A 25,879-nucleotide genomic window follows, 5' to 3' on the forward strand; every position below is an offset into this window, starting at 1 on the left:
TATTAAAAAGAACTAATCTTAGGGATAGTTCTAGAGAGTTCGAACCTCATAACCAGATTTTCACTGGTTATAAAATATAATATGAGAAATTAAATAACCAGTATCTCACTGGTTATACAAAATATTAAATGAGAACCTCATAACCAGATTCTCACTGGTTATAAAAAAAAATATTAAAAGAGAAACCCCTCGACCGGAGTCTCACCGGTCGAAGAAAAGATCAAAGAGAGGAACTCGAGAGGGAATGTTTTGCAGTTACATCTCCTTCGAGGGTTCAACAGTATTTAATAAAAATATTTAATTCATTCAGATCTACAACATGTTACTTTAGTGTTCTCTTTATTTTTTTGAGCAGTGTGGTGTGTGTGTATATATATGTATACACACACTGCTCTTGCTATTTTATTTTATACCTTTTGATACTTATTCCAATTAATATTAATTAAGCAGATAAACAAGTTCAAAGCATGTGCATGGCAAGTCACTCTTTCAGCTAGGGACACGTATGAGGAGCAAACAGTGTAACACCAGAGCAGCTTCAGCCAGAGGATTATAGATTATTTTACCATTGCAGAACTGTTCAAACTGTTTTCTGCTTGCTGATTGTAGTTATAAAACATGTCAAACTGAACATGAAATCTTCATCTTTGTTTAATGGACTTTCAAATTTAAATTTATTAAACCACATTAGACAATTTTACCATCTACAGTATGAAGTCACAGTTGTGTCATGTTAACTTCATCTAAATGTTAACTTTGTTCAATTTCTTATTTATTGGCTGTACCTTGAAAATGTATAAATCACATTATTATAGGATCCTTTGAACTGGATTGATAATGTTGAACTATTTTATTAAATTCCAATAAATCTTAAATTTAGAAATTTCATGCCTCGATTTTTCTTTAACCTGAGCTAAAAGTGTTTTAAGCTCCGAGCTTGTGACTAAAAAGTTGTTTTCAGTATAAAGTAACTTAATAACAATGCAGATTTTGCTGACTGTCCATCTTTTCAATTTTTTTTTATTTCCTTAAATTTGACATTGCACCTCTTTAATGTATTTTTCCACTTGGAAAACACTTCCATGAAGCTAAAACTGTATTTTTGCCAACAAAAGACTTGAGTTATTTTATTTATCTTAGTTTATTCCATTTATAATGTATCCCCTGTCGTGCATTTCATCATTTATTTAAAAAAAAAACTAAATAAATAAAAATAAAAAGGAAAAGAAACGTATTGAGGCTCTACCTGAGATTAAAACCGACCCTTGATCTGTGAGGGAACACTTTTCGACATAACACCCCGCCGTTAACAAAAGGCGCCACACCCCGCCGAGGTGTTGCATTCCTCCGCGTGCCGGGCCCTCTGAACGGGCTGCCTACGTCATCAAGCTCCTCCTGGCGACCGTTCCGATTGGTTACAAACGCGGAAGTGAGCGGAGCAGTTCTCAAACAACAACACTTCTTCCATTGATGAGTTTGGATCACAGTGATGGCGCTACCGGTTCCGCTCAGACCCGTCCAGCACCACCTGCGGACCGCGCAGGAGCACGAGAAGCGGGACCCGGTCGTGACTTACTACTGTAAGTGTGTGTGTGGGTTCGCTGGCTAATGTTAGCGGCTAGCATCCCGGCTTTGTTTACCTAGCGTTAGCTTAGCTTCCAGCTTTGTTAAAAGTCTCATGTTTTAGACAGAAATACCTCAGATATCACGTCTGTCTGAGACCTGATGAGTAGCTGATGTCATTGATCAGCAATAAGAGCTGCGCGAGCTCAAACTTCACGAGCAGGCTAACACTTCCGTAGCATCACGTAGCTGTGAGAGTCTCAGGATTAAAGTTACTTTCAGCAAAACAACCAAAAACAAACCGGAACTATGTGTTCTGGCAGGATTTAGTCAAATCTAACCTGATCCAGGTGATCTCACCTGGCGACCAGACCGGAAGTTAAGCTTCTGACTGACGTCATCAGGTCTGAGACGTCAGATGACAGGAATGAAGAAACACAGGACCCGCGTTACATCACAAAACTATTTCAATTGATTCAGCGGATAGGAAGCTGAATATTCACTGAAAGAAAACCCTAAATAAGATGTGAAGCTGATCCTAGGAAGCTGTGATACAGTAGAACCCAAAAGAACCCAGCAGAACCCAACAGAACCCATAGACTGAACCCTCTGCTTACCAGCACCCCGTAGAACCCAGCAGAACCAAGCAGAACCCATAAAGACTGAACCCTCTGCTTACCACACCCCGTAAACCCAACAGAACCCAGTAGAAGCCAACAGAACCCAGCAGAACCAAACAGAACCCATAAAGACTGAACCCTCTGCTTACCACCACCCTGTAGAACCCAGCAGAACCCAACAGAACCCAGTAGAAGCCAACAGAACCCATAAATACTCAACCCCTCTACTTCAGACTGAACATGTTGCAGCAGCAGCTGAATCTGCAGCCCTGTCTTTACGCTACTTGTTAGTCGTTGTGTGGCGTCGCAGAAAGTTTCACGCTGATGGAGCTCCAGTCTGGAAGATGCAGAGCGTCAAGCAGAAACTCAGCTTCTGATTGGTCAGACCACAGAACAACTTCTGGATGATTTTTGCTTTGAGTGCTGATGTGAGAATACAACGTGGCGCTGCTTCAGGAACAACTGTCATATTAAGCTGATAATCAATGCAGTTGCTAGGCAACGGGAGACTGGAGCACTATGGGTAATTCTCGTGCAGTAGGGAGGCTGTTACATTTCACCGACGGTGAGCCCACTGTGCAGACGGCGTAGGCTACGTCGACTACACACTTTGAAGTATGTGAATGAAGAATTAGAAATTCTTCATGTGATTCACAAACTTCACATGTGGATCTTATTTGAATTGCGGGTGATGTTGTTTTTATGTTCTTCATAATTGTTTCCCGCGGCAACACGTCGAACACAAGCAATTCACATGTAATTCACGTGTGCCACAAGAGATTCACATGTCTGCTAGTGGATCACATGAAAATGTGCTAAAAAAAAACAAACTCTTTGCACATGTGGTTCCCAGGAAGGGATGGCAGATGTGACGATATATATCCTCTGGACATCGAAAATGTCTTGTTTCATATCGTTTACGCCACGATAAGCTTCAGCAGGTATTTACTTGTGGAACGTCATACGTCCATAGTTCCCCCAGATGGAAGGAGATCACTGCTGCTGTTGCCTAGCAACATCTGACACATAACTGATGGCTGACACAACATTACACAGTTTATATGTTATGGGGATATAAGATGAGCTGAATCTGGATATGAGGTTTACGTCCTATTGCCGATCTCTCGATTGAAACGTTATTTAATGTTGCTCTCGCATCTGAAGAGAGACGGACATCAGGAGGTCCTCTTGTCAGAACGAGCCGATCTAAGCAGAAACTGACGTGACTCGTAGGAATGGAGAGCGTAGAGGAGCTGACGCTGGACTTCACGTTGGAAGCTAACGCCTAGAGGTCAGCGGCGGTACTGCAGTTAGTATCGTTTAACTTTGCACAGCAGAGAAATGTGAAACAGAATTAAAGCCGGGACCCTTAAAGTAAGACAGAAACAAGATAAAGGAGGGCTTCGTGGATTCTTTGATGGATTTACGGCACCACAACAGACGGATTCAGATCTAAAACACGGGGTTGTGTGAGATGGAGGTGAAATAAGCAGCACACATGCTGCTGCCTCTGACAGATTTAGCTTAAAGTTGGACATGAAACCGTGGTCTCGATTTCAGTGGGAGCCTCCCACAGTTGTGTCGCTCCTGCAGGAGTCTGGCGAGGTATCTGAGGTGACTGATAAAAATAGAGCCGTTTGGCCTCGGAGCAGCAGGACGCTGCGTCTGACCCAGCTGGCTGACGTTGGCGTAGCTACTTTAAAGCAGATGCACACACACAGATATGGAATAACCTGCGGGATCAGATGCTGGCGTCAGACCAGCTGCATGCTGAGGGAACGTAGGGACATTTCGCCGTGTCAGAATTCACCCGTCACATGGCGATTAACCTGTGAATGAGCAGGAACGCATCACATGATCAAAGGAAAGCAGGATGGTGGAAAAGCCTCGATGGCTCGCCGCGGCGGCGGCGCCACAATAAAGCTGTTTGCTCCATGAGGAGACACCAGCAGAGTTAACCGTAGAGACAATGGAAGCTCAGAGATCTGCACGTCTGTCTCATGGACAGGACGGGAGTCACAGGTGCCAATCAGATGCACCATGGCTCTGTGCCGATCCCTGATTGGCTGCAGGACACAGCATATGGGACACAAAGAGGCAGTAATAATAATGATCACGTTTAATATGTGTCAGATTGGAAAACCAGTCCGTAGATCGGTCTGCTTGTGCCATCCTCACGGCCGTGACGTCCTGGTGGGAATTTTAATGAACTTTTGATGAATTCCATTTAAATTTTGCTGCTTTTTTTAAAGGTGTTTTTTTTTTTTTTTTTTTTTTTTTTCCATTTTTGAGTGTTTCATGAGTTAATTTAAGGTGGTGTTGGTGTGTAAAGGCTGTAATGGAGTAGTAGTAGTAGTCAGCTCTTTGCACCGGCATACAGAGACAATCCTTATTTCAGACGATCATATTAGATGATGGACAGACCTCCATGCGGTCTTGACTCGGTTTGGCTTGTTGCACATGCAGCTGCTGGTCCAATCAGAGTCCTGCATGGTAGGGGGTGCAGCCAGTGTGTGTGTGCTGGACCAGTGACCTAACCAGTCCACTGGAGGTCAGCAGCACCGTGTATGTGGACTCTGAGCCACGTTCCCAGACGTTGGTGTGAACATGCTGGTTGTTCTCTGCTTCTGCAGAAGATGTGTCAGCATGAAGGAGTTGCAGGCGTCAGACAGGAGCTGAGTTTTGCATCGTTTCCAGGTTCAGAGCCTTAAAATGATTCTTTTTCCGCCTGAAATGACTGCGTATGTCCATGATTCCTGCTCAGAAGCTTCTGGGCCTCAATGTTTATAAAAAATAATCATGAAAATATTTTTGTGGGCTTTTTCCACAGCATGCAGCTTCATCACAAACGTTATCTGAATATTTGAGTTTTGATAGCAAACTGGAGGACACGTGTTGTAAAGCACACGCGTTTTACACGTCTGGGAGATTTATATAAACACACTCAACATGTGCAGAATATCAGGCTCAGGAACATAAACCATTCTGGACAAAGTTTATGTTGTAACGTTATCCTGAAAATGATTTTATTTCTTTTAAACAACAAACCTTTAACAAATAGTTTGTATGAAACAGTTGTAAAGTTTAGCTAACATGATCATCAGCATCTAGCAACCGAACACCCGACAGCAAACTTTCTTATCGAAGAAAGAAATGGTTTAAATGTTTTTTTATTTTAACATTCAGATATATTATCTATTCATAATATAAACGTATTTATTTAATTTCAGCCTGTTATTATTTTTAATGCAGAGTTTTACTGCATGGTTTTTGGTTTTTCTGCAGTAGACTCTAATAATGAGTAGATTTTTTGTTTCTAAGCTTTTCACTACAGGAGCCTGATTTTATTCCAGAAAAGATCAGCCTGTTAGACGTCGTGTCGTGTCCGCAGGTTCACATGCGTTACTGTCTTTGTGATGATCTCGTATTATGTCAGATATTTTAATAAGCTGCTAGTGGATTTGGTTTATTTACTGAATACAAACCAATCTAGTATAAATATTTGAATGGTTTTACTGGGTTGTACCACGGTGTACTGGGAAATGCTACTGCTGCATCTGAACCTTCTCGTTTTGCAGAGCTGACTGATATTAAGTAGAAAAGGAAGCAGGGAAAACACATCTGGTAGAAGATTTTCTCACTGTATTATGTGCAGGATTGGCAGATATGCGAAGCAACGTCTCTAAATAACAGCCTGAAAAATCCAAATCACTTCTTGCAGCAGTTTTTAAATACATGTTGGACATTAATAAAGATGAGTCATTCAAAAGAAACTCACGATGCATGTAAGTATATTTTTAAAACAGCCTTTTCAGAAGCTGATCAATGACCCTGCTGCAGATGAAAGAATCTGATTAAATGAAGAAGTTGTTGGTGGAATTCAGACCAACAGACCTCTACGGACCGGCAGAGGGTTCAGACATGGAGAAGGACCCTCCATTGATGACCATTGAGTTTGGCTGTCCAACACAAAGGATGTCCTTGTGACTTGTTGACAGTTGGGGTGGCTGATTCAGACTGCAGACTACACTGCCTGGTTAAGCACCTCCATGGTCGCATCCATGCTTTTGAAAATATTGAAGTAATATTAAAATACCCATATAATACAAACAGCCATAACTTCCTCCAAGGCATCCAAAGAAAGTACGGATTTCCTCGGAACAGCGCTTTGTAATGAGATTTTAAATGGAGATTTGATCAACTAAAAGAAATTTTGTTTCTCTAAACGAGGAGCTCATTCCTGCTTCAAGCCAGGGAAGTGACATTGTTTCAACCAATCAAAGGATTGTGTTGTGTCAGGCTCCACCTCTCTGGGTCTGATCGGTTAGATTGGTACCCCAATGGAAGGATCCCAAAAAGTAGGATGGGCAAGTTGTATATCACGATCCACTTCCCAGTTTCTGACCAGTGGATCTGGTAAGTCGTAGGAAACCAGTAACAGACAGGAGACCAGTTCCAGTGGAGTGGTCCTGCCTGAAACCAGACTGATGTGGATCTAACTCGTTGTTATCATGGAGGAACTGGGAGACCTGCCTCAAGACGACACGCTCCGGTAGTTCTGATAAGAACGGCACCTGTGAGACCAGTTTCCAACCCGGACTGGGTCCAGTGTGGGTTTCGTCAGCAGCGGGATGACCTGAGCTTGCTGGAAGACAACAATCACCACCATGTAGCCGAGACGCTGTGGATTCATTGTCGATGGATCTGGAATCCGATCGGGGATCCATATTTACGTAGGACCAGAACCTGGACTGCTGGCTGCAGGTCTGCGGTCTCACTGCTTTTCTACGCGTCAATAGAATGAATAAAATCATTAAATACATGCTGCTGTCATCCTGTTTTCCTAAAACCAGTGAAGGTTGGACATCCTCATATTGCTGAATTAAAGATTGTTTTAGCTGATCGCTGACACGATCAGGAGCTGGACCAGGTATTATGATTGTTAGGATGAAGGGACTTAAATAAAGAGGCTGAAGATATAAAATGCTTGTTAAAGCATCTCCAGCTTCTCTGTGATGTGATGGGAACCAGGAGGAAGCTCTGGTGGTTGTTCAGGTGATGCTCTGCTGAGATTTAAACACTAAACCTGAGGTAGAAACGTATCACATGGTAGACCTGAAAGTTAACTGGGTCTTCTGGCTCTGGTCTGCAGTTTTACAACTTTTACACGATGTAGAGGGAAGAATTAATTCACCATCGAGGGATTGTGGGAGTTGTAGTCCCTTCTCTGTGATCAGTTGCGTTCCAGCTCAGGTCGGCTGCAGAGCAGAACATGCAGTGAAAAATTCATGAAGCTGAGTGAAGGTCTGGACTTTATTGATGCCTGTCCTGTCCTGCAGGTCGTCTCTACGCCATGCAGACCGGCATGAAGCTGGACAGTAAAACACCCGAGTGCCGAAAGTTCCTGGTGAAACTCATGGACCAGCTGGAGTCGGTAAGTTCTGTTCCTCACCGTGTTGAAGTCATGTTGCAGAGGAGGGAAGGGGGGGTGGTCAGGGACAATGGTGTGGTAAAGAACAGGTAAGTCTTTTTATTACATGCACTTCAGAGGAGGATCAGTTCTTTATGAGGGGATTCAGACGTACTTAACACTCAGGAGGAGGCAGCTGGTGAAATTCACTCAGAATCCCAAAATACCCCTGCAGCCGCCGTGCACGGAGTCTCTTCTGAATGTAGAAATATAGAGAACTGTGTGAAGTCCCATATGTTACTAGATTCTTTGTTTCATTTGGCTGTTTCTCTTCCTTCTATAAGATTCTGTTTTTTATAGTTGCAACGCAGCTTTTCAGGTCTGGACTCTGACTGGATCAGGTCTACACTTTGGTTCTGTTGTAGATCTGCAGCTATGTGTGGAGATGGACTTGTGTTTGACTCGAGAATACTTTACTATTCAGAGGTGTTTATGGTCCACCACATGTCTGTAAGGTGTCCAGGTCTCTCCACCATCACATCCAACCATTACTGTGGGGCGGTTATGCTGACTTGACCTGTTTGGGATTTTTGTGCATCCTGACATAACTTGTGCACTTTGGTCTGGTTTGTCCAAAAAGCAGTGGTCCAGAAGTCTTGCGATGAGTTAAAGTGCCGTCTGGGTACTCTGAGTTGCAGCTCTTGAGCTGACCAGTTGACACCGAAGAGACAAAAAAGTCTCAGTTGTATCTCCGGTCTTCTGGAAACAAACCTTCACTCCCAAAGCTAGCTTGGCATGCTTCTATCCCAGCATGCATACCAGCACACGGTGTGTTTACGTCTTCTACAAAGTCTCTGCCCACTGACATGCTGTCCTTCAATATATTTACAGCCCCCAAGAAAGGAAAGTCTAAATTCACAATATTTGCTCAAAAAACTGAAAAGTATCAGTAAATACAAATGTTTTAGTTATAATTTAGTGAAATATAAGACTTTGCTTTTCAGTTGAATAGTGTTCAGGGGAATAACCAAAGAAAAAAAAAAAAAAAAAAAAAAAAAAACTGTCCCGGATAACTAACAGCACTTTGCTGATGAGCAGTGGGTCCAAATAGCTGCCAACAGGTGGCGACGTCTGTATGCAAACAGCATCAGTTGGCCATTCCCTCCTATTTCACTGCAGGGTTGCTGCATTTTATATGAAAAATGGGTCTTGGTCCAATGTAGACCCCATACAGTGATGGGAGAGATCTGGATCAGTATTTGGATCCGGGGATGTTGTGGACGATTCTTTCTCTTTGTGAGATGGAGCCATTTTCAGTATGTTTATCACTAAATTGCTAAAAGGATGGAAATGACAATGGTCTGCGCTCTGTGTTATTTTCTAGTTATTATTATAGCTAATTTTTCAAGTTACTACTAGTTTTCTTGGGTAAATTAGTTGAACCTGTAAATGGATATAAATCATTTTCTTAACCACCACCAGAGGGAGCCTGTGAGCTACTGATAGGATGTGTATCGCCATTTGAGAACCAGAGATTAAACCGATTACAGCTCACTGTAGAGCAGATGAGAGGAGTGAGGAGGAGTCCCACAAGCCCTGCAGCAATATTTGACCTTCATTGATCACTCAGAACCTTTTCAAACCAGAGGTGGCAATTCCTGGTCCAGAAAGTAGAAGTCCTGCCATGTTTTTGGATCTACCTGTACATTTAGAACAGGTGTTTTCACTAACAGGCTCCTTTACCTGGCAAATAAACTCTGCTCATTAAATTCAGCTCGTTTGGTGACTGGTCGGAACAGCTGACAGGATTGTTACTTTCTGGACCAGGAATCTCCACTTCTGTTTAAAACACACATGCACACACACTGTACTGGTTCCTCCTGAGTCGGGTTTTACACAATCCTCATAGCTGTTAATGAGTCAAGATGTGTTTCCCAGCAGGAAACACACACCCACTGCTTTGATCTGTACATCTGTGTATTCCTGATGTTCAGTAAACATCCTAAAAACCTTTATCCTACTCTGAATCTGAGCAGATGTTTCCACATCTCACAGATTTCCTCCAAACCTGAAAGGAAGAGCGACATCTCCAGACAGGTATTTCCTTTTCCTCTCTCTTGTCATTTAGACTTCAGCAGGTTGAACTCTCCTTTTCCGTCTATCAGGTGAAAAACCTTCGAGTACAAACAGAGGAAATACACATTAACTACTGTTCATATAATAATAAACAATATTCAAACATGTAAAGTCCAATCACAGGCTGCAATATATGAAGTATAAATATAAAAATTAACCAAAAATAAAGTACATCTGATGTAAAACTTGTCTGAATTGATGCATTACTGTTAAAAATCACCAACTGACCAATCAGAGGAGCATAAACTGTAAACAAAGCGGTGAACCAGTGAGCTTCGACGCCGTGGTGAAGAACATCCGTCAGCATCTGGACAACTTGAGACGTTGGTGGAACTCTGGACACCGTGGACGTAGCGTAGCTCCATCAGGAGGGTCGGTCCGCTCATCCAAACCATTCTTCTTCTTCTGGTGTTTAGGGAGAGTTGTAAACAACATTGCAGTGGTAAAAAACATGAAAGTGAACTCTGAGCTCAGCACTGCCCCCTAGTGGACTGACTTAACAACCATGGCAACGTAAAAGATGCCTGGAAGCATGAGGACGGCCACATACTTACTTACCTAAGTATGAAAAAACTGGACCAGATTCCCTGATTAAAATTAAAATATGTAAAATTAAGCATTTCAAAGCATTTCACTGCTCATCATGTATGAAGTTTATGTGACAAATAAAGGGAAGTTTGATTTGATATCCTTAAAACGCAAAGCATTCTCTCCGTATCATCTTTTTGACCCAACATTCACCATCTCCATATTAAAAATCTAATTAGAATTAAAAGAAAAAAATTGAGAGAAAATTTTAATTTAAGAAGGACGAAATGTTTCTAATGAAGGTCACTTAAACTGAAAACAGAAGCACCATCACAATATCTTCAATGCTCCACTTTTTCCCCTGAAAAGAAATCTTAACTGGAAAATAAATATTCAGTTCTTCGGTTTTATTTTAAAGGAAAAACGTCTCAGAGATTTATTTTCCGAAAACTTCAGTAAATCCTTCCTGTAAAATAAAGTTCAGCAGTGCGTCAGGTCTTCGATGGCTCGATGGAGACGGAGGAGGTCTGGATCTGAACCAGATCCTCGCTAAACTTTCATCAGATTCAAACTTCATCAATCAAACTTTATTTATACTACTCTTTTCATACATACGCAGCTCAAAGCGCTTTAAACAATAAACACAAATATAAACACATATAAAACCATCAATAACCAAACATCAGTGTTCAAGAGCACACGCCTGATCATACTCACCTCCTCACACACACACATCTCACACATCTCACATGCACCTACGTGTTCTTCGTGGGGACACCTTGAGTCTTTGCCCTCCTCTCCATTCTAAACGTCTGGCTGTAGCTGCGACTCATTACTGAGCGAACGAGTCAACAAACCACAGCCGCGCTCTCCCCGGTGAGCCGGCTCGTGTATCCGATGCACGATGGACTCATTAATTCTATTTTCCAAAGTCAAACCCGGCTCAAACCTCTGAGGGTTAGCTCTCATCGGGATGGAGGAAAATCATTTATTTAGGATTCAGTTTTTCATGAAGCAGGACGGAAAATCCACCAGCCATTAATCAGAAGCTGCAACATGCAGCTACTGGTTCCCAACATTTCAACCAGTTCAGCTTCAGCTGGATGCTTTACAGAACCTGCAGCGATGGCCTGTTACTGCTTCCTCATCGTCTTTCCTACTCAGTCATCACTCGTTCAAATCTTTAACGAAAGATCAACAAGTCCCTTTTCCACTTTCCATCCTCCTGTTTTACAACTGGACACAGCTTGCTGAGGTCTTAATATCAGCTTTAACAGTTCACCCTGAGGTAACGTCTTATGGACCAGCCGCAGACTGTTTCCCTACACTGCCTGGTTAAGCACCTCCATGGTCGCATCCATGCTTTTGAAAATATTGAAGTAATATTAAAATACCCATATAATACAAACAGCCATAACTTCCTCCAAGGCATCCAAAGAAAGTACGGATTTCCTCGGAACAGCGCTTTGTAATGAGATTTTAAATGGAGATTTGATCAACTAAAAGAAATTTTGTTTCTCTAAACGAGGAGCTCATTCCTGCTTCAAGCCAGGGAAGTGACATTGTTTCAACCAATCAAAGGATTGTGTTGTGTCAGGCTCCACCTCTCTGGGTCTGATCGGTTAGATTGGTACCCCAATGGAAGGATCCCAAAAAGTAGGATGGGCAAGTTGTATATCACGATCCACTTCCCAGTTTCTGACCAGTGGATCTGGTAAGTCGTAGGAAACCAGTAACAGACAGGAGACCAGTTCCAGTGGAGTGGTCCTGCCTGAAACCAGACTGATGTGGATCTAACTCGTTGTTATCATGGAGGAACTGGGAGACCTGCCTCAAGACGACACGCTCCGGTAGTTCTGATAAGAACGGCACCTGTGAGACCAGTTTCCAACCCGGACTGGGTCCAGTGTGGGTTTCGTCAGCAGCGGGATGACCTGAGCTTGCTGGAAGACAACAATCACAAAAATAAAGTACATCTGATGTCAAACTTGTCTGAATTGATGCATTACTGTTAAAAATCACCAACTGACCAATCAGAGGAGCATAAACTGTAAACAAAGCGGTGAACCAGTGAGCTTCGACGCCGTGGTGAAGAACATCCGTCAGCATCTGGACAACTTGAGACGTTGGTGGAACTCTGGACACCATGGACGTAGCGTAGCTCCATCAGGAGGGTCGGTCCGCTCATCCAAACCATTTTTCTTCTTCTGGTGTGAAGATGTGAGCCGCTATACGTCACAGAATGCTAAACATCGTCTTTTAGTTTGGTCAAGTTGCATTTCTTTGGACTATTGTTGGCTAAGGCTGCAACGATTAGTTGACAAAGTCGACAATGAAAATTCATCTACGTTAAATTTCATCGTCAACGCGTCGCGTTATAAACGCCGTAACGGCTTTGCTAATAAAACGCTGCTCCAGGCAACTTAACCCCGTTTACCAACCACGGCTTTTCAGACAGTAGAAGAACTCTAAACACCAAGCAAACGACACAAAGCACCACAGGAAGTGCTGGGGGCAGTGTTGTCCTGCAGTGTCTTTGTTTAAACAACGAAGAAGAAACTGAAACTTATTTCCAAAGTTTGGGGATATTTCCCGCTAAACAAAGTGTCAAACAGGTAAAATGTGTCGTCTGCCACGCAGAGTTGGCGTACCACGGCAGCACGACAGTCATGTGTGATCATCTGGAAGGAAAGCAGCCGGAGTCATGGTTTCCAGCGTTCCAGATGGCTAAGTTAGCATTAGCGAGTAGCGATGTGCTGTTGTTACCTCTGTTCTGTTTTTACCGCCGTTTATCTGTTTGTGTTCAAGATAACTCAGAAAGTTATGGACAGATTTTCATGAAATGTCCAGGAGTTGTTGGAAATGTGAAAAAGGAAGAAGGGATTTAATTTTGGTGGTGATCCAGATCACTGTTTGGATTCAGGAATGTTTTAAAGGATTCCGGCCCTTGTTTACCTACAAAACAGTTTTTTTCTAGATGTAAACAATCATTTCAATGCAATTCTACCAAAATTAAGATGTTAAAATATTTTTTTGTTTTCCTTTTAAGACAAATTCTGTACAGCTTGGATATGACACTATTGCTAAGTTTGAATGTTAGTGGTAAGCCGTTAAGCTTAAATTTAATATTCAACTGGTTCGTTGTTTTAACTTACTAAAGGACATTATGTTGGGACTGACTGGGAATCAGGGGGACGTTCATATGATGCAGATGGAGAAAGAGGGGTAAACATACTGGAACCAGTAAAAAGAGCTGCGTCAACTGGAAGCACAGATGGTGGGCGGGACAGAAATAATCAGGACTAATCGAATAATTATTTACAGATTAGTCAACTATTAAAATAATCGTTAGTTTCAGCCCTGTTGTTGGCGTAAAGATAAAATGACATTAAAATATTCTGCAAGTCCAAAAGAAGCTGTGATTCTAACAGAGTTTCTGAAGTCACTGCATTTATTTATTTATTTTTTATTTTTTTTATTGTGAACTAAAAAAAGGACTTTCAAAAGAACAAATATTGATTACAACAAAAAATAAAAATAAAATAAGCTTCTTAAGTTTTAAAAAGGGTCCATTTCCATCCATAGCGGAATTAATTTTTCTAAATGATCTTGTATTGATGGCGTGAGAGTCTGAACGTGAAGGACTGTATGTTTTGAAAACATCAGTGGAACATTGAATGACTTTATCAGTCCTCATTTTTACTCCGGTGTTCAGTAGAAGTTTTATTTGAAGGGTTTATCTAAGTTTTATGTGTTCTGAGTTAAAACAGCTACTAGGTGCGCCAGCAGGGGGGCTTTGGGACTGGTGAGCTGTGAAACAAGGCACACGGCTTCCTTGCCTCTGTTAGTACATGCAGGAGCCAAGGAAAGCTGGTGTCTGTAAGCAGTTCTGCCCTTATCAAGGCTTTTACACCAACACATCACAAAGCCTCCTCCTGTACACGCCAAAGATCCTCCATGTGGTTCAGGTCTGGACTCTGGTGAAAACGGTGTCTCCTGTTCCCCGAACCATTTTTTTTCACAATCTGAGCTGTATGAATTCTGGCATCAGTGACTATTTTCTCTTAATCCAGTTTTGTCCTGGTTTTCCTCTTCCTGCATTTACTTTCAATTTTGATTTAATTGTAAATAAATTCAGATGTTCAGGGGTCAACATTTGGTTAGTTCCACTTAACCATGAAATGAGGATTTTGGTAAGAATTCCTGAATAATGATAAATGTCTAAAGTTTTTGCAGATTAATAATCTGAATCCTCTAGTTTGGTGTGAGCGAGGCTTTGCTTCGTCACGTTGCCCGTCTTTCAACGTGATGCAGCGCAGCTGATGGTGTTATTTCCACCATCAGGTGGAAACTTACTTCCAAGTTGTCTTTGATCCCAGATTCTTTCTATTCCCGGACCAGTTGTCCTCCTGCCGTCCTGCACTCGGGGGTTTTATGTTCCTCTGCTGCTGCACACAGTGATTTAGTGGATGAACAGTGTATCTATTCAGGCCGGTCGGGTCCACCTACTGGAGGGAACCAGTCTGTTTTCTTTACTGCTTTTACAAGAAACCTGAAGCCCTGCTGGACGCTGTAATGGAGACAGAGAGTATGGTGTTTAGAGTGGAGGGTGGCATGAATCGAGCCCACTGCATGGAGCCCACTGAGGCGAGGACGGGTTCCCATGAGGTGAAACTTTCAACGTGATAGGAATGTTTTTTTTTTTTTTCTCTTGACTTGAATTCAGAAGGATGTGGATTAATTTCACTGATCACATGTTTCCACTGACTGATTCTTCTGTCTTTCTGGGCTGGAGGACGAAACTGATAGAAACTCCCAGCCAGCATGTCCATGTGGGGCCCATAAGGGTTAAATATGGGCTGTGCTGGTACGGACTGGGCCTGAACTGGTCCCATGGGGTTTCCGTTACATGGGCCCCATATGCAAAGCCCATGTGGGGGGTATGGGCCCCATGAGGGATGTAGGTGGGCTTAGTGGGCACAGGGTGCCCAAGTGGGTTGGTTAAATGGCCCCCAGCTGAAACCCAGTCAGCTTGAATCCCGTGTAGGCAAACAGAAGTGAGACCACCATGGAAATGGTGAACAAACTGGGATGTCAGGAAGCTAGCTACTAGCGTTGCAGCTACTAATACTGAGCGTGAGATTTCCTCATCAGGTCTGAAGGCGACGTCTGGAAACATTTAGCTTTTTATGGACATGAGAACATAAAAGACCTGGAAATGACTTACCCCAGACACAAGACGTTTAAAACTAAATCCGATATAATAATTCTGCAAACATGTTCCAGCCCAGCTTAGACGAGCTTATGCTAAAATACGTTTCCATAAGAAGCAAAGACAATATGAAGAAATGCATGACATGTTGGATTTATTTATATTTCCTCTTAAACATTTACATTTGTTTGGTTACTTAAATGAATGGATACTGAATGGAGTAACAAGTAGTTTAAATGTAGCCACAGACTGAAGAAAAAAACCTCAGTAGGGTAAATAAATGCGTGAAAAACCTGATAATTGTTTAATATTGGATCGTAGCACCTGGATCATTAGCCAATGGTGAAGTACCTCCAGGTCAGCCAGGGAGACTATGGCCCTCAGTTTGCTGATATGTAGAAAAAACTTGACTTTGCCAGTGATTTTAACGTGTTGAATGATCAAATAACTCCTGTAGTTTTCTCACCATGCAAGATTATTAGAACAGCACAAGCTGCATTTCCATATATCTACATATATAGGTATCATGAATGCAATATTTGTAAGTTTAGTTAAACATTAATTGCGATTTGCAGCTGTTTCCGTTGAACAGTGTTTAGAGAATAAGCCTCAGTTCTCATAAAATGTTGTTCGTCTCGCAACATTTTCGAGAATTATGCAAGGTAACCCCGTGGTGTTATTTTTGAGTTTTCTGGAGAGAATTTATAACGACTTTCCAAACCTTTCCTTCGTCATTTTATTTTCTAAAACGCTGAAATTCTCTGTTCCACACCGCGCCGTCTTTATCGGAAATAACATGGTCACATGACCCACCCACATCGCATCCGGGGACACATAAATGCGAAAAAAAAATGTTTCTATTAGACTTTTGCGATGTATTATATCAAAAGGTCTGAAAAACCACCTGATGAGAGCGTAAAAACCTTTTAGCAATATTTGAGACTTTTTTCGGAATGTAAGCTTTTCCATTGGCGGTTTTTACTGCAATATTTAGTTTTTAAGCAATTCCAGGTGCAATGGGAACACAGCTACAGATCAACAAAACAAAGGGAAATGGAATGGAAGGGAAAATAAGCTGAACAAACCGAAGATCCTATGTCATTTCAGAAGCCAAGTCATCTGGAGCCTCCGTCGTAGGTGGATATACGTGGATATACGTGGATCTATACGTGGAGGACGATATTTTTATCATCAAGTGACCAGATATAGGCCTATTACGAGTATGATTTTACAAATGTCAGTGAGAGAAGCTAACTTTGAATGGAAACGACATGAAACCTTTTAGTGTCGCGTCTATGCTTAGATCCCGCTGAGCATCGGTAAGTCACATGACCGTGTCGCGTCTATGCTTAGATCCCGCTGAGCATCGGTAAGTCACATGACCTCGTCTATGCTAAGATCCCACTGAGCATCGGTAAGTCACATGACCGTGTCGCATCTATGCTTAGATCCCGCTGAGCATCGGTAAGTCACATGACCGTGTCGCATCTATGCTTAGATCCCGCTGAGCATCGGTAAGTCACGTGACCTTGTCGCGTCTATGCTTAGATCCCACTGAGCATCGGTAAGTCACATGACCTTGTCGCGTCTATGCTTAGATCCCACTGAGCATCGGTAAGTCACATGACCTTGTCGCGTCTATGCTTAGATCCCACTGAGCATCGGTAAGTCACATGACCTTGTCGCGTCTATGCTAAGATCCCACTGAGCATCGGTAAGTCACATGACCTCGCCTATGCTTAGATCCCGCTGAGCATCGGTAAGTCACATGACCGTGTCGCATCTATGCTTAGATCCCGCTGAGCATCGGTAAGTCACATGACCGTGTCGCGTCTATGCTTAGATCCCGCTGAGCATCGGTAAGTCACGTGACCTTGTCGCGTCTATGCTAAGATCCCACTGAGCATCGGTAAGTCACGTGACCGTGTCGCGTCTATGCTAAGATCCCACTGAGCATCGGTAAGTCACATGACCTCGCCTATGCTTAGATCCCGCTGAGCATCAGTAAGTCACATGACCTAAGATCCCGCTGAGCATCAGTAAGTCACATGACCTCGCCTATGCTTCGATCCCGCTGAGCATCAGTAAGTCACATGACCTAAGATCCCGCTGAGCATCAGTATGTCACATGGCCGTGTCACGTCTATGCTTAGATCCTGCTGAGCATCAGTATGTCACATGACCTCGTCTATGCTTAGATCCCGTTGAGCATCGGTAAGTCACGTGACCGTGTCGCGTCTATGCTAAGATCCCACTGAGCATCGGTAAGTCACATGACCTCGCCTATGCTTAGATCCCGCTGAGCATCAGTAAGTCACATGACCTAAGATCCCGCTGAGCATCAGTATGTCACATGGCCGTGTCACGTCTATGCTTAGATCCTGCTGAGCATCAGTATGTCACATGACCTCGTCTATGCTTAGATCCCGTTGAGCATCGGTAAGTCACGTGACCGTGTCGCGTCTATGCTAAGATCCCACTGAGCATCGGTAAGTCACATGACCTCGCCTATGCTTAGATCCCGCTGAGCATCAGTAAGTCACATGACCTAAGATCCCGCTGAGCATCAGTATGTCACATGGCCGTGTCACGTCTATGCTTAGATCCTGCTGAGCATCAGTATGTCACATGGCCGTGTCACGTCTATGCTTAGATCCTGCTGAGCATCAGTAAGTCACATGACCTCGCCTATGCTTCGATCCCGCTGAGCATCAGTAAGTCACATGACCTAAGATCCCGCTGAGCATCAGTATGTCACATGGCCGTGTCGCGTCTATGCTTAGATCCTGCTGAGCATCGGTAAGTCACATGACCTTGTCTATGCTTAGATCCCGTTGAGCATCGGTAAGTCACGTGACCTCGCCTATGCTTCGATCCCGCTGAGCATCAGTAAGTCACATGACCTAAGATCCCGCTGAGCATCAGTATGTCACATGGCCGTGTCGCGTCTATGCTTAGATCCTGCTGAGCATCGGTAAGTCACATGACCTTGTCTATGCTTAGATCCCGTTGAGCATCGGTAAGTCACGTGACCGTAGGGTCACTGCCGTCACCCGAAAGGAAACATCGATCTTTAAGTCATTGCAAAGGCAAAGTGGAACTGTAGTTGTGTAACATCCGAATGCCTGTCAGAACGGAGACATTTTCTTGTTTGTTGTAGAGACGATGCAGCTGGAGGAGCTGATGGAGCATCAGCGCTGAATGAAGTCCTATATCCCTGTCATGTCATTAGCATGTCCCGCGCTCAGTTCAGCGCTTGCTGGGGTTTCTGCTCCGTAACTCTGCTTATGTTTCGTTTTGCAGATGAAGAAGGAGCTGAGTGACAACGAGTCCATCAGTCAGGAGGTGGTCGGCAACGCCCACATCGAAAACTACGCCTTAAAACTCTTCCTCTACGCTGACAACGAGGACAGAGCTGGACGATTCCACAAGTGAGAAATGCACTTTTTCCCCCTTTTATGCACTTTTATCCTGAATGTGACAGACAGTTGTATTTCCATTCCCCGAGTGGTGCAGAGCAAATCATGGTGGCAGACAGATTATATGCTGTTCTCCGCCGCAATTTGTTCTTCCACAAAAAGAAGTTGACAGTCAGAAAAATGCTGTAAATGCTAAGCTGGGAATTACGAGTCGCACGTCTGTTCAGTACCAGCTAAAGCTGACGCTTTTATGTGAACTCATTATGTGAACGTACAACATGGAGAAGCAGAAGTTTACATTCTGTATGAGCGTCAGGACTTTCATGGTTTGCAGAAAGATGCTGAAGCCCGTTTTCCTTCTTCTGCATGTGCACATCATGACTTTAACGTCATCCAAACACGCCGCCCATCTGCTCTGATGAGCATCACGTCTGTCTTCCTTCCATCATCACACCTTTCAGCTACAGCACTCCTAAACAGCATGGCTTCCTCTTTCAAGTAGTTTGTCTCTTAGCAACAGGCGGGGACTCGCGCACAGCCCGTTACCTTCTGAGTGCACGTTCAGGAGGCCCCGTGTTAGCACGCCTGTCTGTACATCCACATGTTTATCAGTGCATGTTGCAGAGTTCTCCTCCTCCGCCATTTTGGAGTCGAATGTTCCAGCATTTCATTAACACGCCAGACACGCCAAACACGCTAAACGCACTGAACACGCCAAACACGGCAGACACGCCAAACACGCTAAACGCACTGAACACGCCAGACACGGCAGACACGCCAGACACGCCAAACACGCTAAACGCACTGAACACGCCAAACACGCCAGACACGCCAAACACGCTAAACGCACTGAATACGCCAAACACGCCAAACACGCTAAACGCACTGAACACGCCAAACACGCCAGACACGTCAGACACGCTAAACGCACTGAACACGCTAAACACGCCAAACACGCCAAACACGCCAAACACTCCAAACACTCCAAACACTCCAAACACTCCAAACACTCCAAACACGCCCAAACACGCCCAAACACGCCTAAAACGCCTAACACATCTAACACGCCAAACACGCTGCTGTCCATCGTCTGTTCTACGGTTTGCATTTATAAATACACAGGAAGTAAAACAGAATGATGAATCTCCACAGAGTTCATGATGAGACCCTGCAGAAAAACCACGTGGTGAAACATGTCATGTGATTCACATGGAAAGAAAATGAGAATTACAAATTCTTCATGTGATTCACAAAAGTCACATGTGGATCTCATTTGAATTGCAGGTGATGTTGTTTTCATGTTCTTCACAATTGTTTCCCGCGGCAACACGTCTAACACACGTCTAACACAAGAGATTCACATGTCTACTGGTGGATCACATGAAAATGTTCTAAAAACTCTTTGCACATGTAGTCCACAAGAAGGACAGGCCGATGATGATATTTGATAATATATATCCTCTGGCCGATAGAAAATATTGTTTACGCCACGATAAGCTGCTTTACTGCAGTGTTTTACATCAGGATGCGCTTTACGGCACACTGCAATACATAAACATGGAGGAAGACAGTAGCAGACGTGTTTCAGAGGATAATTCACTAAAAGATGAGCAGCCAACCCAAACTGATGATCTTGGTCCTAAAAGAGGGAAATTTTTGTCTGGATGTGGTTTGGATATAAAAAGAGCGACATGGAACCTTACACAGTTTTATATGGTTACAGGGATATAATATGAGCTGTATCGGGATATGAGGTTTACATCGTATCGCCCAGTCCTGTTTACATGTGCATGAACATGTTGAGCACGTGTGTAGACGATTTACTCACTTATTTACTTGTCATTTCCACGTTCTTCAGATGTGAATCCCATTAAATCATTCTAAAACTGTGTTTGCTCATGTGGTTTACATGTGTATATACATGTGAAAACATGTTGACAACATTGTCCACATGGGGTTTTCAGCCAGAGGATGAAGAGGGACTTCAGTAGTTTGGGTTCAGAAACCAGTAATCTATACCTCAGATCTTACGTCAGACCCACAGACCCCGTTAATAATCATTCTCATTGTTCAAGCTCAACGTCTGCCTTCTTCCTAAATCCTGAAAACTCCATTTGATCCCCCTGTGCTATCCCTTCTATCAGTATCTCTGGTACTGCATAGCTGTGTAGGGTGAACTGTGATGGTCATGTGACCCTCCAGCTGGTCGAAAGAGGTTTTCCAGCGTTTCTGTCCGTCCAGGACGTTTACAATCCAGATGTAGTGTTTATTCAGAGACTCTATATCAGGGGTGTCCAGCTGCGGTCCTTAAGGGCCACAAACCTGCAGGTTTTTCGTGCATCCCTGCTTCAAAACGCCTGACTCAAACCAATCAGTCATTGTGCAGAACTTCACTGGCTCTTGGATCCATTTAATGGACCCCAGGTGTGTTGGAGCAGGAATACATCAAAAACCCACAGGACAGCGGCCCTCGAGGACCGACTTTGGACATCCCTGCTCCATAAAGATGATCCATAATAACACCATTCTTTATCACATCTTCATCACCATCACCATCACTACCATGTTGCTAAGAGACCTCTATTTCCACCTGGACATGATGATGAAGACACTTCCTGTCAGACTTTCCACCAATCAGAGAGCTTAAACTGACGGTAACGTCCAATCAGGAGCAGCCAAAGATCTGAGGTGGAGGTGGTTTGGTGAGGATAACGGGTAGATAGTAGCAGGAAGATGTGGAAATGAGGAAAAGTTTTGGTTGTGTGTTTGTTTGACAGCCAACAGGTTTAAAGTTTTAATGTGTTCAGAGGCGTCCCACAGTGATCTGCACTCGGCCCACTTCTTTTTCTTTTGTTATGAATTCATTCCTAATGTTGTGATGCAGCAAACATGGCCGTTCTTATGAAGCTCTGCTCTAAACACTTGGGCTGTCACAAGATGCTTTTGCCCCGATTCAATTTGATTCAGATTTTTTGGGTGCTGATTCTATATAAATTGTGATTCTCACTATTCTTCAATATTGCTGATTTTTGTAAATTAAAAACAAAAAGATTTATCAAATTTCTTTTTCTTTTTCATTTTTCTTGATTTCAAAGAGGAAAAAACAACCAATTAGCAAGACCATCATTCTGCTGCTATAACGCCCAAGAAGACGAGTAAATAGATCAATAAAAACAATAAAAATGACAAAAATTCATCATTATTTTTATTTTTTAACTACAAAAAAAAAAAAAGATTTTAAAATTGTGAGGTAAAACATCACGATTTTCGATTTTTCACTTCTATTTTTCCACCCCTATTAAACAGAGTTGCCAGAAGAGTCTGAAAACCGCGAACTATCGCGAGCAAAGTTGCTCAGTCATTAGCTGAGCTGTGACAAGTGCGACGGGGTAACCGGGGTACCAGGACAATGTGCTCTCACAAACGTTCCGCGTTCTGTGATTAAAATGCATTAAATGTTTCTGTAATTAATCCTATTAACACATTAACATCCAACCGCTAGTATGAGCATAAATCTGTCTACTAGCTCACATTTAGCAGAAACTGTAAACATGGAAACTGTGTGTGTGTGTGTGTGTGTGTGTGTGTGTGTGTGTGTGTGTTTCAGACGTGAGAGAATGATGTGCAGATGAGAAAAGGATTGGTCGCTGCTGATCTATGTGTGTTATTTCTACAAACTTCTGCTGCTTTATCTGTTCATACGTTCATTTTACATCATTTTAGCCTCAGAATCTGACAGCTGAGGCTGGAAACATCACGCCTGCATGGAAACGTCACGTCTGCAGGTTGACTGGGATTAAAAGGAAAATAGCAGAAAAAGAGGCTTGAATGGTAAAAAGAAGACAGGATCTGATGGCAGGTTGTACGGCATGAATAGAAGCAGGTGACAGGCTCTGCAGAGTTGTTTACAGTGTAAATAAACGTTGAAAAGTTTTCTGTTTCCAGCAGGTATGAAAAGCAGGACGTGGTCAGAAACACAAACAGCCTGCGGGTTTATGGGACGCGGCGCTCTGCTGCTAACAGGCGGCGTGTTTCGCTGCTAACACAACACACACACTCACACCCACGTTCATGACACATGTTGAGACACAGCTGCATGTTTGTGGCAGAAGAAGAAACCTCAGATGCTCACACAGACCACAAGGAGTGTATTCATTCTCTTTCCCCTGGAGTCAGACTGCAGGAAGCCGCTGCATCAGGAACATCATGCAGGGATTTCTCTTCACCCAGATTACAGCCTGGATTTTAGCAAAGCTGGGAATTCACCAGTCCACTGAGCCCCGTGCTGTGTTTAACAGAAGTTAACCTCTTCCACGTCCTCATTAAGTGGCTTCAGGATGAAATGAAATGAAAAATACATTATTAATCCCCAAAGGGAAATTCAGTATTGCAGTAAATAATAATAACTAGAGGAGGTCTTGTTCCAGAGGCTGATGGCTGCTGGCAGGAATGATCTTCTGTATCTTTCAGTCTTCCATCGGACCTGAAGAAGCCTCTCATTGAACACACTTTGTTGTTTCATCACTGTGTTGTGGAGAGGGTGTGAAGAATCCTCCATTATCTTCATCAGCTTGTGCAGCATTCTTCTTTGGACAATCAGCTCCAGCGGCTCCAGAGTTACTCCAAGCACAGAAGCAGCTTTCTGGATCAGTTTGTTGATTCTCTTCAAGTCTCTGGTTCTGATGCTACTACCCCAGCAGATGCTGTAAAGCTGACTGCACTCTCCACAACAGACTTATAGAAGATATGCAACATCTTGGTGCAGACGTTAAACCATCTCAGCTTCCTTAAGAAGTACAGTCTACTCTGACCTTTCTTGTAGATGTAGTCAGTGTTGCATTTCCAGTCCAGTTTGTTGTCCAGCTGAACTCCAAGATACTTGTATTCCTCCACCACCTCCACCTCCTCTCCCAGGATGGAAACAGTGCTTTGTTTATTCTTCTTCCTCCTAAAGTCAACAATCATCTCTTTTGTTTTGCTGCTATTTAATATGAGATGATTGTCACCGCACCATTTAACAAACTGACTGACCAGTTCTCTGTACTCTGCTTCTTGTCCATCCCTGATAAACCCCACAACTGCAGAGTCATACATTTAGAAATACATTTTAGGCATCAGTCAAAACATGATGAAGTTACAGAAGTTTAGCTACACATCGCAGCTGTAATGGCACGTTACCAAATGAATAAACGTTCTTCACTTCCCCAGCATGGTCCTAAACATCTCGCTTTTCATCCATTACATGTGGTCTAAACTCCAAACCAAAGCGTCTAACGTCGGCTTCGTTGTCAGGTGTGTCCAGGACTAACTGATGGCTCACCGCATCGTAAGACAGGCACGTTGCAGATTCTAAGCCTTACTTTGAGGTTTTCAGGAAGTGGATCTTGGAGAAATAAATCCTGACTGAATGCGGCTTTAAGAGGACCAAACCTCACATCCCTCATTTTCCACTGCTTTAGCATAACAGCAAACATGTATTCATCTATTATTCCACGTGAGTGCACATGATCAGGTGTGTTGTAGCCTGTAAACCAGGCTGTGGGATGTCTTGGCGAGTGCTCCACAGAGCAGGATCTCAGCGCTGATGGCAGCGTGTCTGATGTGATGTTTGTGTACGTCAGCATGCAGCCTGAAGTCAGCAGCTGTACGTTTCATCTTTCACATGCAGCCTGGACCACCACGTTGATGTCGTGCAAAAAGGAGCGTTAAAGCTCGGCTTTCCTCTGCTTGTGAAGCAGCCAGAGCTCCTCGTGGCGCTTGGCTCCGCTGGATGACACAACACATTAAACTACGACCGCTCAATCTCCAGATTACACAGCTTGTAGCTTGTCAGCTTACAAAGCCTGATGAGAGATTCCTGCTTTCCTTTGATTTGATGAAGCAAAACATGACGATCACACCCTGCTAATGGAGCTGAACCCCACCAGTACAGAGTCTGGACTGGTCCTGACCTGCATGGCTGGTCTGTGCTACCTGCTACCAGCTGTAATACGCCTTTATGTCACCTGTTCTGCAGGTCACAAAGACCCCAGCAGTGTGTACCAGAACCTGGAAATAAAAGTTTTTCATTGTTTTATCACTACAATAAAAATCCATCCTGTTATTTTGTGCTTTGGTGACATTTAACTGAGAAACTAATTCATTTTTCTCCTCACCTCCCTCCTCCTCCTCCTCATGTCTGCCTTCAGGAACATGATCAAGTCCTTCTATACATCCAGTCTGCTGCTGGACGTCTTGTCTGTGTTTGGCGAGCTGTCGGAGGAGGTAAGATAAAGAACCAGTTTGACTCCTGTGAAGTGAAAACAAACAACAGAACAAGGTTTACAACAGAAAACATCGTTAAACAATGAAACAACTTCATTTTAAATGATTAAAAAATCCCAAACCAGCACGACATTAATCTGCTCTCTTATTGTTCCATTTCCCACATGCCGTATGGATAAAAGACAACCTTGTGTTTAATGGCAAACTCATCACTGGCAGCTGCAGCCTTCCTGCCATTAATCTGCACACAGCAGCGAGACGTTCAAACACGTCCACGCTTTACACGTCCGCATGTCTGCTGGGCTCTGAGCTAAATTGAGTTTTTCATTTCATCAGGAAATACACACCATGAAAACACAGAATATCTTTGTTCTGTTAGACCTCATTCATTTAGCACAGCCTCTCCCTTTAGCAGCTAATGCTAAGACTGTGGACTGGAACATTAATCACGTCAAAGTATAGCACCTTCATGCACGAAGCAGCTCAAAGTGCTTCACACTAAAACAAAGTCATCTTCTGTCTCTTTAATCAGTAATAATAAAAATAGTAAAAGAATAAACAGAAAAGAGATGACATCTGGCTTGGCAGACTGGGGAAACGATCTCCTGGGGATCCTCTCCCACCAGGGGCCAGCCCACCCATCACCCAGCACCACTGGCATAGCCACAACTCAGGGCTGGCCCTGATCCGCACCACAGCCGAATGGCTGCAATGCAAGGCCCTCCCC

At 43.3% G+C, this 25,879-nt stretch overlaps 1 protein-coding gene across 8 annotated transcripts in view; it reads left to right on the forward strand.

Annotated features, from left to right (window-relative positions):
* The first annotated feature begins 1,429 nt into the window (after positions 1-1,429).
* The window catches only part of vta1 (vesicle (multivesicular body) trafficking 1), a 71,883-nt gene continuing 47,433 nt past the window's right edge, over positions 1,430-25,879 (forward strand). For 4 of the 8 annotated variants that reach the window (XM_079255579.1, XM_079255580.1, XM_079255581.1 and 1 more), the window contains exons 1-5: positions 1,430-1,580; positions 7,523-7,617; positions 9,649-9,690; positions 18,773-18,900; positions 25,077-25,152. In XM_079255579.1, coding sequence (XP_079111705.1) covers positions 1,490-1,580; positions 7,523-7,617; positions 9,649-9,690; positions 18,773-18,900; positions 25,077-25,152 — 432 coding nt within the window. In that variant the 5' untranslated portion in view covers positions 1,430-1,489. Of the gene's footprint in view, positions 1,581-7,522; positions 7,618-9,648; positions 9,691-14,841; positions 14,926-18,772; positions 18,901-25,076; positions 25,153-25,879 lie in introns of those variants that run through there. The other 4 variants (XM_079255582.1, XM_079255583.1, XM_079255586.1 and 1 more) reach the window with 2 other exon arrangements.

Source organism: Telmatherina bonti (assembly GCF_933228915.1).
Source record: "Telmatherina bonti genome assembly, chromosome: 16".
NCBI classification, from domain to species: domain Eukaryota; kingdom Metazoa; phylum Chordata; class Actinopteri; order Atheriniformes; family Telmatherinidae; genus Telmatherina; species Telmatherina bonti.